This window comes from Leguminivora glycinivorella, chromosome 27 (assembly GCF_023078275.1).
Source record: "Leguminivora glycinivorella isolate SPB_JAAS2020 chromosome 27, LegGlyc_1.1, whole genome shotgun sequence".
NCBI classification, from domain to species: Eukaryota; Metazoa; Arthropoda; class Insecta; order Lepidoptera; family Tortricidae; genus Leguminivora; species Leguminivora glycinivorella.
Genome location: NC_062997.1, coordinates 694,600 through 709,614, shown reverse-complemented (window position 1 = coordinate 709,614; position 15,015 = coordinate 694,600). Strand labels below are relative to the sequence as shown.

Here is a 15,015-nt window from a genome sequence, read left to right as displayed (position 1 = left end):
GACAGGACGACTGTTCGCGTTTTTGACAGGCGGTAACTGTGAGGTAACCGAGAGGGGTTGGGCGGCACTTTCAGCGGGGAGCGGGAGTAGCCATACTGTACGATAGTACTCTTTATTATACTGTGCCGTTACTACTTACCTACCTACTAGTAACAGAACGTAGGTATAAGGCGTTCAGGAAGATTCTGGGACCCGTGAAAAGAGACAATGACAGTTGGAGAATCCGAAAGAATGCCGAAATTGAAGGAACACTCGAATCAACTATGGTACTAATAATAACTAACCTAACCACAAAATTTAAAATTTAAAAAAACCTCCGACATAGTGGACCTATTATCGTGAAACATGGCTAAGAACACTCCCGACTAACTCAGCTTTCAAACAAAAAAACTAAATCCGTTCCTCCGTTCGGGAGCTACAATGCCACAGACAGACACACAGACAAACAGACAGACAGACAGTAACGTCAAACTTATAACACCCCGTCGTTTTTGCGTCGGGGGTTAATAACTTATAGAAAAGATAAACAAATAAATATTATAGGACATTCTTACACAGATTGACTGAGCCCCACGGTAAGCTCAAAAAGGCTTGTGGTGGGTACTCAGACAAAGATACATATAATATACAAATATTTATATACATAGAAAACGCCCATGACTGCGGAACAAATAAATGCCCTTATCGGTATTCGAACCCAGGACCGCGGCTCAGCAGGCAGCGTCACCACCGACTGTCAAAATGAGATCGCACTTTACGTATCACAACTTTATTTTTGTACTAAAAATAGATAACTACGGGATCTACACTTTCAGTTACTTCTTCTTGCGTAGATCTTCCTATACTCAATGTTGTGAGTTGCTGTGTTGTTGCTTTTCCGGTCGTCTCCGTAACAGCATATGTCGTTCTTGTAACGTTTACCGAACGCGTATACTCACTGATATTAAAACGCTTTAAAGGATTAATTTTTCTTGCACTTACTGTATCATTCACATACGCATTTTTTATATTATTATCAATATTGTTTCTTTTGTAATTTCTCTTATGTGATATGACAGGTCCTAATCTTAGTCTTATTTTAATGCTGTTTGGATCTAGATACTCTAAATGTCTTTTGTGAATTGTGTTACTTTTCCTCAATGCAATATCGCCGTTACAAGTTTTGAATACTAAACACATTTTATCCTTGAACATTTTTTGTAGATTCCCTAATTCTATACCGATTGAAACGTCTATATCTTCTTTGATAGTTAAACGAAGTTTCGGTTTCAATTTCTTTAGTTTCACAGATAGCGAAGCATATATTAACTCTTTACTTTTATCTATCACTCTATCAATTAAGTTTTTAATGCTGGCAGTTCTTTTAGAACGGTTATTAAAAGTATCGTTCAATTTCTCTAATTCTTTTGAAAACATTTTCTTTATTTTATCTCGTGCGTGACTTAAAATAAGATCTAGGACGTTTTTAAAAGATTCTTTCTCATCTTTAGCTGCTTTAACTTCTCTTATATACATCTCTATGTAGTTTTTGAATACGTCAGAATATGTTTCGTTCAACTGATTGTAGAAATCAGCTAAGAAATCTAATAATTCGGCAGAACAAATAATAAGGTCATGGCACGTGTCATCTTTATCGAGTTTTTTTGTTTGTTTGAAGGTTGGGTGATGTACTTTTTGTTTATTAGACGAATGGCACTTAAGCTCATACTTGTCTTGTAGTTTTGTATAATCGTCATGAACATCAAAAACAAATTGCCTTAGTCGTGTTAAGAAGACGAACGCCAATTGTCTAATCGTATCATTGTGGGTTTTAGATTCATCGGGCGACGAGTATTGACTTACAACTTTATCCCATTTTTCTTTTATGTGTCTCATGGTCTTCTCTGACTGTTCCATATTCTTTGGAATAACTATAGAAGGCTCACTGCCATGGGAATGACGTCTTCGCATAACAGTTTCTCCTGAAAAATGCTCCATAACGCAATCATTCATTTTCAATTCACTTTCAATTTGATCTAAAGCTTCAACGACAATTCGTTTAGTTTCTTCCGATATCGGTTCAGCTCTTAAATGCTTTTCTATTTCATTCCTCAGTTTCTTATATTTCTGGTTTGGTGTATCGACGTGTTCAGTTTTACTTTCGTGGGAAGAATCTGTTGGTTCTCTATTATTGCGATCAAATGATTTTCCTTTCCTGTGATGTACTTTGTCGTCGTCAAGCATAGGCTTCAATTCGTCTATTTTTTTACGGATGGTATCTTTGATATCTGGATCATTTAAAGATCTTCGCATAACTGTTTCATTATTATTAGCAGAATTATTAAAGTTAACTTCGTATTTCATGAGAACTTTTTGAAGAACGTTGGGAACGGCATCTGTAGTCCTGTTTGAGTGAGTTACGCTGAGAACCGCTACGAAGATGGTTGTTAAAATTACAGCTGAAACAAAAACATGCTTCAATATTTAATTCTACATTTATTTTCCTCTCGTTATCGCTATTGTTTTTTTGCAATTGTATAGGATAAAGATAATAAAAAGTTATACCTTTTTCTTTCTCACAATTTTGTTCGCGTAGATTTTATATATTAATGATTCTAGAATAGATTTCATTTTATAGGTAAACTACTCTACTTATTGATTCCAATACAAACTTTCATCCCCTTCTTAACGCCGTTAGGGATGAATTTTCAAAAACACCGAAACCCTCTTCTAAAACACGAAGTTTCTAGATCCTAAAACACGAAGTTTCTAGATCCTAGCTTAAAATAAAACTGGTTTATGATACAGTTACCTGCAATAGCATGGCTCTACACATAAGACCGTATCAGATATTTCTGCGGTTTTCAATATATAGTGACTGTACATACTTTCAACCCCTTTTTAAGCCCCTTGGGGGATAAACATCCAAAACCGCTAAAAATATTTTTCTTATATTTTTAGTTATTAACTTTTCAATTAATTTCAAGTCCCTAACTCAAAATAAAACTTGATCTCCTTATCAACTTTCATAGCCTTTTTAACCGCTTCTTTAGGGGTAAAATATTTTTAATGTCAAAAGTGCTTATTTAATTACACCTATTTTATATTCAGTTAAATTTCAAATGTAGGTTTATACCTACATTTGAAATTTAACTGAATATAAATCGCTTCGTTCTCTTGTACTAATGTTAAAATTTCAACTATCTAGCTTTTGTAGTTTCGGCTCTGTTTTGATAAATCAGTCAGTTATATGTATAAGTAGATTAGTAGACATGTTCTTAGTTGGTTGCCCTGAAAACCAGCGCCATGGCTAACTTAGTCATCGGCATATGCTGAGTGGCAACCATTTTGGTGCATTAAGTGTTAAAAGACTAAGATGTAATAGGTTAAGAATTTTACCACCCCCTTTCTTCTTGGGGTGTCGTAGAAGTCGACTGTGGTATATGGGTTAAATTGTGGCGTATGCGAGAGGCTGACAACCTGTCACTGCAATGTCACAATTTGGATTTCTTTAATTCCTTTTTGCCGAGTGGCACTGAAACTTAGTAGCTCATGTGTTCTGCCTACCCTTTATGGCATACAAGCGTGATTATATATATGTATGAATATAATAGGTTAAGTTTTAATTCTTTTAATACACCAAATAAACGTTTTCTTTCTATTTCTACAAAAAAAAAACTATATTCTTACCCCGGTCAGTCTTTGACATATTGAGTTTTCCAACACATTTCATCACCTTTTATTATGCAGTTACACATTTTTATAACTTCATTCGGTTTTGATTCAATAAACAAATTTTATTGCAAATTTAATGGAAATGCCGAATTGTATTTCATTGTATATTCTCGAAGCATGTAGGCTTCGGCTGTTACTATACCTAGATATTTTTCTAGCATGAACGAAGTGACACTAGTGACTTCCTTATTACGATTCCTTATTAGTTCATCGATAACTCACATTATAATATTATTATGTCATTGATTAATTATAATTATGTTATTAATTATTGCCGTGGCACTGGATCTTGAGTAGTGTTCATGTGTTCTGCCTACCTCGTTTAGGAAATATAGGCTTGAAATTATAAAATTAATGTTTTATACAAATGTCACGTGTTTGAAAATAAATGGAAAATAATAATAAAACGAACATTATTTTTAATAGTTAACATAAGTACTTACATTATTCAAGATTTTAGAGGTTATTAATAGTGGTAATTATTAACCTCATGTAAGGCTTAATTATTTTTAAATCGGGACTTAATCGCGTATAACTACATATTAAACTGACCTCCAACGTTTCAAGGACGGCGTTGTCCCCGTGGTCTCGGAGAAGACTGGCTTGAAATGACATCAACACCTTCTGACAGCCGCGCGAGTTTTTCGAACTACCCGCACTTGGTTTTGATTATCAACTTGAACTGTTTGCGCACTAGGGATGTTACTCTGTCGACATACAACACTGACGATATTCGATTTAACGACTGTCGATATTATTTTCAGCTTACACTTATTAATGACAGGATTCCATGTGGATGAGATCCTAAAACCTTCGTCCCGATTGAAATTGCGATGTTTTTTTATTTCAATGGCTTCGCGCACTTTTCTACTGTAGAAATGGCGTTCCGGACGGACTTTAGGGTTTAGGGTCATGTAGTTCGATCCAGTGGTTTGGCCCTGACTCTAACAAATGTTCAGCCACGGCAGACTTGTTGACCTGACGATTTTTCACAAAGAAAGAAAGTTTTTTTTTTTCTTTTCTCATGTAAGGCTATTTTACAGATAAAAGGATTGTCGATGTTTTTATTTTGTCAAGCACTTAAAACTTGACGTTTGTACTAGAAAATTATCTAGGTATGTATAGCTGCTACAATTATGGACGGCGGCCAACCATAATATCTTGTCACCAAAAATTTTGAAAAACCCCCGACCGCGACCTAGTGGACCGATTTTCATAAAACATGGCTAAGAAAAGAACAAAGAACTCCGACTAATACAGCTTTCAGACAAAAAAAAACGAAATCAAAATCGGTTAATTCGTTCGAGAGCTACGATGCCACAGACAGACAGACACGTCAAACTTATAATACCCCTTCATTTTTGCGTCGGGGGTTAAAAAAGAAAAATAGTGAAAATAAGTCCAAAACTTTATTTTTTGATTATGACATATTAAAGCCCATGTAAATTAATGTAAAAAATAGCTCAAATATTTTTTCCCACTAATTACAAAAGTCATGTAACATTTTTTGCTTGTTTTACATTAAAAATGCGTAGTTAAAATCTTTCGCGTTATTCAGGCCGACAGTGTATATGATATTTATTTCATTTTAAAGTCGCGTTTCTTATGTGCTTCTCGCTTATGCGCATTATATTTACTATTCGCCGCAAATCGTTTCTTACATACTGCGCATTGGTAAGGCTTTTCACCAGTGTGTGTTCTCATATGAACCTTTAACGTGGAGTCGTGTCTGAAGGACTGTTTACATACTTCACAACTATATGGTTTGTCCCCAGTATGTATCATCCGATGTATCCTTAAATGTGATATCCGTATAAAGTTGGCTCCACATATTTCACAACTGTGACGTTTTACTTTTCCAACTCCATCGTGAATTCGGGAATGATGATTTAAATATTGTTGGCACTTGAACGCTTTTTGACAAATATCGCAAACGAATTTTTTTTCATCTGTGTGAATAAGCTCATGCTTAGTTAACGTATTTTTACTAAAGAAACATTTATTACACGTATTGCAAGAAAAAGGACGAGGTCGGACCTCCAAATGCGTTGACAAATGCTTTTTCAAATTATTCCTAGTGGTAAATGTTTTTTTACAGGTATCACATTGAAATGTTTCTTCTCTGGTGTTGTTGTTGTGTTGATTAATTTCATGATTGTGTAAAGATGAAGGATTTAAAAACTTTTTGCCACATTTCCGGCACTTCTCATTTGCAGTGTGTATCAAATTATGGCGGCTTAAATTGTATTCAGATAAAAACGTCTTGTCGCATATTTGGCAGGAGTATAACATCTCACCATTGTGTTGTTTCATATGAACAACTAATGCTGGCTTGTATCTGAAACGCATGTTACATACTTTGCAGTGGTATGGTTCTTCCCCGCTGTGTAGCAGTCTATGCCTGATCAAACTGTTTTTCCACGTGAATTTTTTACCGCATACATCACAAGACATCTTCTCCGCTTCGTGTACAGTTAATTCATGTCTTATTAAACTATTCTTCATTGTAAAGCGCTTGTTACACACTTTGCAAAAAAAACGCCGCTCTGAATGCACCAATTCATGTCTTATTAGGTATTTTGTTGAAGCAAACTTTCTTTCACATATATTACAAGCGTAAGTCTTATCATGTATACGCAAGTGTTTGCGAAATGCATGTCTTGACCGGAACGTTTTTGTACATGTATCACAAATGTACACTTTGGATTTATTCACTTTTGCAGTTTTTGTGTTTTTTCTTGGTTTATTTATTTTTTTATCACTTTGGGAAAGTCTTTGTCTGGACTCAAAATCTCTGTTGACATTATGAAGAGGTGTAAAGGGAAAGCGTTGAAGTCGCACAAAACAGTCTTTTAGTTCAATTTGTTTTTCAGCAGATTTTGAAGGCAGGTCCAGTTCAAGGTTGGTTTTTCCTGGGAATGAATCCTTCATACCTTCCATTGCCAGGGCAACTGAAAGTAGATAGTTAAATAAAGAGCATTAGTATAAAAATATCATAAAGTACAGCAGGGAAAATCTCGACTGGAGGACAAATGTAACTGGTAAATTTTTTCCATACTTTACAGTGTCCACCGGTTATATATGATAGGCGTGTTCAGTGGATACATGTAGAACTCAACATCATAGTGTAATAATGGAGAAATGGATTACTTACAACTGCCCATCAGTCCAGATTTGTCCCGCTTTAACGCATTATTTATTTCTAAAGAGAAAATATTAACATGCTACTTTTTATTTAAATAACACAATAATAAAACACTTACATTAGTGTCTTATAAATACGATAAATTAAAAAAAAAATCTGCTAGACATAATAATAAAGGGTCTAGCAGGCTAACCTAAGAAGATTCGTCCCCGCAGGGGATTTGGTTGTAATTTGAGGTGCAGTAAATATTTTTTTTTTTACATGACGCACCATTATTTTTCAAAATCTTTTCAATGTATACGTAGTTGCCAGTTGTGGCTTATTAAGTAATTTTTTTGGTAGTTGTGCCTCCTCCAGAAGTGGCAAAAAAATAATTAAAATTTTGAAAAAACCCCTGACGACATAGTTGACCGATTTTCATGAAACATGGTTCATCCGTTCGGGAGCTACGATGCCACAGACAGACACACACACAGACAGACAAACAGACAGACAGACAGACAGACACGTCAAACTTATAACACCCCTTCGTTTTTGCGTCGGGGGTTAAAAATATACATTATGAATTTTATTTCATGCTTTTTTTTTCTCCGAATTTATTTGGTTACTCTAGCTTACTTGGTTTAGCTAACATCGCAGTTTAAAAATTACCATGATTTTTTGACATTTTTGTAAATAAGTCTAAAACAAAAGAAGTTCGAGGGTTGATATTACGCATATAGTGTTCTTAGGGCCTGCCACTACTGCACCTCAAATTACAACCAAATCCCCTGCGGGGGCCAATCTTCTTAGGTTAGCCTGCTAGACCCTTTTGCTAATCGACGCTGGAAGTTCCGAATGTCGTAATGGACATGTTGGCCGCAGTAAAAAATATTTATTATTATTATTTGTCTTTTCCAGTTCTCGGGACCATGGGGTCCCGGACTTTTGGGAGGCGTGCGTGGGGCCGAAGCCAACAGCGCAGAGGCCCTTTAAGACAGTTTAATTTAAAGTAATGATTATTATTATTTGTAAAGCAGGCAGGCAGTTATAGTAACTGATAAAGCCTGTATCCAGTTGTCGTTAGAGGTTTCAGGTGTTATGTGGAATTAGCACTGTGCTTGTCTAACTTATTCTTGAATTCGTTTACACTTTGGGCCGATATTACATCCTCCGGGAGCTGATTCCAAGCTTTTACCACTCTATTACTAAAGAAATGTCTATGAGGATTGTTGTATGACCTGCGAGAGACCAGTTTATACTGATGACCTCTCAGATGGGTGTTGTTATTACGTTCTAGAATTTCTGAAAATCTTTGAGGTCATAATGTTGGGTTAGTATTTTGTATGTCTCGATCAGGTCTCCACGATATTTACCAAAGAATTATTTACCAAATACAGTCCATTTTAACATCGAAGCTCTAATTGTTTTTAAAATATCCCTTGTGGTGCTCTGAGAGACTCCATAAGCACCATAATATGAATGGTTTATGGTTACCGCCTGTCAAAAACGCGACCAGTCGATCTGCTATACCTCTCTCATACAAGCACGGTACGTGTTCACCTACACAAGCTTACACTGTGTGCGTAGGAATGCGCATCTTATATATGCTTGATCGCCATTTGTCCAAGGTGTGCCAGAAATGTTAAACCTTGCAAATTGTTTTTCCGCTCCAAAGTGTTTGAAAGTGCTAACATTTTTTTAAGTTTGCTTAAACACGGCTTGAGAATGAGATAGCGATACTCGTCTAATGTGAGTTAGCAAAATATAGGTCGCTTAGAAGGTTATGCTATTTGCAAGTATCTAAAATATTAATATGAAATTACCTTAAGTAAGAATAAGCACCAACTGTGCATAAAATATAAACATGTTTATGGTTATTGTGCCAAGTCTACTGCCTAAGGCACTGGTCCCACCGCGAGCAAGTAAGCTATAAGCTATCGGCTATAAAAACGAACAAAAGATAATCACTCCCGTGTAAATAAAAGAGACATGGCGATGTTTATAGCTACTTATGATGTTTATAGTTTACAGCAGCGGCTCTCCAGCAGGAGCCTGAAAAGTGTAATAAGCTCCAACTTACCTTGCTGGAATTAAAACAATCCAAGGAATTTAGTGCTCAATTGCTCAGTGAAAGAGAAGACAGTGAGAAAGAGCTATTATTAGTAATTGATAGGAACGATAAGTTGAAAAAGGAACTGTGTACATTAGAGAGTGATTACAATAATGTAAATTCAGAGCGGGCCCGGCTTCAGGAGACGGTTGACAGGTTTATGGAGTGCAATGCTGCATATGAACAGGCCCTGAAAGACATCGACTCATTGGAGAGAGCACTGCACGACGCCCACGAACAAATCTACGAGCTACGGGAGGCCCAAAACCAAGCAGCTGCGGCACACACTCAGACCTTGTTCGAGGAACTGGTCCGGCCTGACTCCCAGTTGGTTACCGCAGCAATTGAAATCCCTTTGGTCACTACAGATTTAGCCAATGATACCACCACACCAAGGTTAGTAAATTGCAGCGGAAACAAACTAAAGAAATATATTAAATTGAATAAAGTCATTAGAAAAAAAGAAAAACTGTCAAAAATAAATAAATTGTTTTTTAAAAAATTAAAATATTGTAAAGTTAATATAGGCTTAGTGGATAAGTTGGATTTGTATTCTGCTCAGTTAGAGAATAGTAAATTACAGTATGAAACTGACACACAGGCGTTAAAATCAAAAATTCAGACTTTGGAGGATTCAATAAAATCTTTGGAAGGCATAAATGAAAGTTCAAAAAAAGTTATTAATGAATATTCTTTGGCTATGGATGACTTAATATCCCAGATAAAGCATAATTCAGACCGCTTTGAGTCGTTGACCAATGCCCAGTCATGTGCATGTAAGCAGGTGACCGGGGATTTGTCAACCAGCACACTCTACCCAAGCCTGTATGACAGTTTACAACAGCATATAAGTGGTAGTAGCTCTTTCGACACTTCTCTAAAATGTATACCTAAGCCTAATGTTATTATGTACTGTGATGAAATTGGAAGCGATATGAGCTCATTTCTAAACTTTTACTTAAAGGGACTTAGTACAATCAACCATTGTTTGCCTCATAGTAGTTTTGAAAATATTTTAAAACAAATTTTAAATGACAGTGATATTCATTCTCAGACGACACTGCTTATCTTTATGGGAAATAGGGGCAATGTGAACAAAAATAATTTGGTCAAATACTTTGAACAGTTAAACTCAATGGCAGTGCATAAAATTATTTTTTTCACATTCCCCTACTGTTCCCAAATGTCAGAGGCAGAAAATAACACTAGACATAAGTTAAATATAGCTTTATATAATCTTTGTACATATAGTAGTAAGGTTAGCATAATTGACACTAACAAATTTGTTAGTAAATACCATATGCCTATGGTATTTTTGACTAAAGGTAATTGTTACCTTTCAAATTATTACAAAAGACAAATAGCATTATCGCTATCCTATTTACTTGACATTTCTGCCAAAAATTTGGCAGACAATTCTGCTCCTATTGAGCAGCAAAGTATGAACTTGGAATTGGTTCCAGTCATAACCAATGATTTAAACTAGCTTTTAAGACAAAAGATTCTGTCTCTGGCAATCTAGACTTAAGTAAATATAAGGAAAAAAACTGTAAGCAAGGGAAGTATATCCACCTGGTGCATCAAAATATTCAATGTATTAGAGGTAAAGATTTACAAATTGAACTTTTTATGAAGGATTTTTATATAGATATTTTATGTATTACTGAACACTGGTTAAAAAATAATGAATTAATGCCTCAATTTATTAATCACCAGGTAGGAAGTTCGTTCACCAGGCATAGTTCCATACATGGTGGGTCGTTAATTATAATAAATAATCAGTTAAAATTTAAGGAACGCAAGGATATTGTGTCCATGTCTGTTGAACGGACTATAGAACTAAGTGCAGTAGAATTGGAGCAATTTATTGTTGTGTGCGTGTATAGGCCGCCATTAAGTAATTTTGAATTATTTGAAAGCATAATGGAATCTGTGCTACTGAAAATATCGCCTTCCAGCAAGAAATTACTTATTTGCGGCGACTTTAATGTAAATATTTTAGAAAATTCGACATTAAGTTGTAGGCTGTTGAATTTTTTCAAATCATGTAATCTGAACCACATTTTTATGGAGCCTACTAGAGTGACTGCTACTAGTGCAACCTGTATAGATAATATTTTCACAGATATTTTTCCTATTACAAAAAATGTAATCAGCAATTTAGAGTCCGACCATTTAGGTCAATTAATGGTATTTGAAGCTGCTAGGAAAAATACCTTGAAAAAACAGATAACTTTTGTACCAGTAACCTCGGACCGCGTGGAAAGAATGAAACAGAGTTTAGTTCAGGCGCTACCCGTTCTGTCTCCAAACATGAGTCCTAATGATATGTATAATTCATTCTTTCACACATATATGGAAAATTATAATACGATATTTACAACAAAAACGGTCACGGTTAGTGATGCATCAGTTTTTAGTGAGTGGGCAACTGCAGAGTTACATCAACGAAGACGTGCATTGTATGCCTTGTATGAGGAACGGCGGTTTAATACGAGTGATGAATTTAAAGAACATGTCAAACAATTTTCGAAACAGTTTAAATTAGATTGTCATACCGCTAAACGTAATTATTTAAGCAAGAAAATTAAAAGTAGTTCCGATATAATTAAAGCAACGTGGAAAGTAATTAACGTGGAGACTGGTCGATCAAAGCAAAGAACAAATGAACTGAAATTAAAAATTGATGGCAAAATTGTAGATTCCAATTTAGAAGTAGCAACAGAATTTGAAAAGTTCTTCACTGATATACCAGTTTCCACAACTAGGCACTTAAATTCATCACCTGCATCTGCCGTTACATTGTTAGAAGATAATGTCACAGAATGTAGTAGAGACCTTGTATTTGAACATGTTAGTACCTCAGATATAATTAAGGCATTTCAATCAATTAATGTTAAAAAAACTTGTGACCTTTGGGGAGTCTCTGTCCATGGTGTTAAATCTTTAATAGAAATTGTAGCGCCTGACTTGGTAGTTATCTTTAATAACAGTGTTGATTGTGGTGAGTTTCCTGATCTTATGAAACACAGTAAAGTCATTCCATTATTTAAATCTGGTAGCACATCCGACCCCACTAATTTTAGACCGATATCAGTGTTACCGACATTCAGCAAAATTTTTGAAAAGTTAGTGTTATTTCAGCTATTGCAACATTTTAACATCAATAATCTAATGCACAATAAACAATTTGGTTTTACACGGGGTCGCTCAACAACCGACGCTGGTGTTGAGCTAATCAAACAGATTTTCGATGCCTGGGAGGAGTCACAGGATGCCTTGGGTATCTTCTGTGATTTATCTAAGGCTTTCGATTGCGTCTGTCATGAAACACTGATCAGGAAATTGCACTACTATGGAGTGAGAGGATCGGCACTGAATTTAGTCAAATCTTACTTACACGATAGAATACAAAGGGTCGACGTGAATGGACAGCGCTCACCGGGGTCACTAGTCTCTATGGGTGTACCGCAGGGATCAATATTGGGGCCTTTCCTGTTCCTTATCTACATTAATGACCTGCCATATCTTGTAAAGACCCACCATGATATAGTATTGTTTGCAGATGATACTTCCCTTATTTTCAAAGTCAAACGTCAGCAACAAACTTGTGAAAATGTAAACAATGCTATTTCCGAAGTAGTTAATTGGTTTAGTGTTAATAACTTATTGTTAAATGAGAAAAAGACTAAATGTATTAAGTTTGTAACGAGTAATGCTAAAAATGAACAAGCAAGTGTCGTTGTGAAGGATGAGGAATTGGAACTGGTAGATAGTACAGTTTTTCTTGGCATAACTTTAGATTCTAAACTTCAGTGGGGTCCCCATATTGCTACCCTCTCGAATAGACTGAGCTCTGCAGCATTTGCAGTGAGCAAGATCCGTCAGTTAACAGACGTGGAAACAGCTCGATTAGTTTATTTTAGTTACTTTCACAGCATTATGTCATATGGTATTTTACTATGGGGCAGTGCTTCAGAGATAAATACCATATTTGTTCTGCAGAAGAGGGCTATTCGAGCAATATACAAAATGAACCATAGAGACTCACTTAGAGATAAGTTTAAGGACATTAATATAATGACAGTGCATTGTCAATATATTTATGAGAATATTATGTATGTACATAAAAACATTTGTAAATTTAAGAAAAACTGTGATGTACATAATATAAACACTAGAAATAAGCATAAGCTTGCAGTGCCCTTCACTCGGCTCCATAAAATTAAAAAATCATTCATGGGTAATTGTGTAAGATTTTATAACAAACTTCCTAATGCCATCACTGAACTGTCTTTTAATCGATTTAAACATTATGTAAAGCGTATACTGATCTCTAAAGCCTACTATAGCACACAAGACTACATGAATGATGAAACACTGTGGGATACAAGTATTGCTGAAAACCATTAATTATATAGCTTATTAATGATGATATTGATAATTCAATGTATTTTTACACAATTTTTTTGACATTTAGAATTTATTCTAGAAGTTTTATACTAATATTTTTTTATACAATTTAGATTGATATCATTTTATTAAATCAATGTAGTTTTAAAACAATATTGTTTATTGCACCAATAAATTGCTCTGATATTTAGAATAAGATGAATATTGTACACTATTGACGATTTAAAAGTGCTTATTGTAAGCCTATTTGAATAAAGAATATTTTGATTGATTGATTGATTGATTAATTATAATTATATTCAAACGCTTTGCATACTTTATTAATAAGGTTGGTTTAAACAAAGACTATAACTATTTTTAACCACCTAAATGACAAGGCCATAAATTGATGACCAGTCTGGCCTAGCGCATAGTGGCTGGCATAGCGCCGTGGTCCTGGGTTTGAATCCCGGTAAGCACATTTATTTGTGTGATGAGCACAGATATTTGTTCCTGAGTCGTGGATGTTTTCTATTTATACAATATTTGTATATTATATATATTGTTGTCTGAGTACATGCAACACAAGCCTTCTTGAGCTTACCGTGGGACTCAGTCAATCTGTGTAAGAATATCCTATAATAATTATTTATTTACTATTTTTAAGTGCTGGCTGGCGTGGCAACCTGTCACTGCAATGTCACAGTTTCGTTTTCTTTCAACCCCTTATTTGCCAAGAGTGGCACTGAAACTTGAGTAGTTTCATGTGCTCTGCCTACCCCTTCGTGGGATACAGGCGTGATTGTATGTATGTATTTATCTATAAATGGAATATGTCCTTTAAAAAGCACACCGGGCAGATCGAGGATATGTAATGATCTAATGATAGTAGTATTAATTACCTTGTGCCGCACGGGCCTTGTCTGCAGGGAACATTGTCTCCGGGCCAAGCACGAGCTCATCCTTCACTTCATGGTCAGCGTACAATTCGATTCGCTCCGTATCCTCATCTAACCCTGGTTCCACTTTGCAGTATACATCCTCAAATATATCTTCATACTCTTCCTTAACTTGCACCAGAGACATTATTTTATTTACCAAGAGGATGCAGGATACTGGTAACTCAGTAAATCTTTGCTGACGACAGTAGAGGTAAACTGCGGACTAGAAGAAACCAAACAAACACAAATTCGAAAAATTAACACGCATTCGGTGTAACCGCCAAGCTAATTGCTCAGAGTGACATTGACAGTTGACAGGGACGTGACATGATTTTTTTGGTTCGTTTCACACAATTTCTGAAAAGGGCTCCACGGATATCTATCCGTTTGTGAGAAATTATTAAATAAAATGCCCTAACAGACTACCGCTTGCCACTGTGTTGCCACTGGCCACTTTTTTAATTTCTACTGTCTTTTACCAGGCTGTATATTGTAATATTAATATTACCGCCCTCCACGCTATAAGCGCCCTCCACGGCGATATCACGGCACGGGCGCGGGTTGTAAATATTATTATATTAACTCAGTATAATCAAATACTATATAAACTCTAGAGTTAATACGTGCAGCTTCTGACGTTTCCCATACAATGGAGCGGCAACAATTTTACTAGCGCCATCTAGCGGTACGAGTTGTTCAAAGTAGTTTGTCAGCCTTTTATTTTAGTAAAT

The 15,015-nt window shown here is 35.6% G+C and overlaps 2 protein-coding genes across 2 annotated transcripts; both read right to left on the bottom strand.

The window, feature by feature from the left end:
- Positions 1-753: 753 nt before the first annotated feature.
- On the bottom strand, positions 754-3,712 carry LOC125240347. The gene is made up of 2 exons (XM_048148243.1): positions 3,670-3,712; positions 754-2,438 (listed from the first exon to the last, which is right to left on the bottom strand). The coding sequence occupies exons 1-2, from the start codon at positions 3,710-3,712 to the stop codon at positions 781-783; spliced, it is 1,701 nt and encodes a 566-aa protein (XP_048004200.1). The 3' UTR covers positions 754-780.
- Positions 3,713-5,109: 1,397 nt separating this feature from the next.
- Positions 5,110-14,549, bottom strand: LOC125240314 (zinc finger protein OZF-like). Its single transcript, XM_048148194.1, has 2 exons — positions 14,246-14,549; positions 5,110-6,665 (listed from the first exon to the last, which is right to left on the bottom strand). The coding sequence occupies exons 1-2, from the start codon at positions 14,427-14,429 to the stop codon at positions 5,293-5,295; spliced, it is 1,557 nt and encodes a 518-aa protein (XP_048004151.1). The 5' UTR covers positions 14,430-14,549; the 3' UTR covers positions 5,110-5,292.
- Between the last annotated feature and the right edge of the window lie 466 nt (positions 14,550-15,015).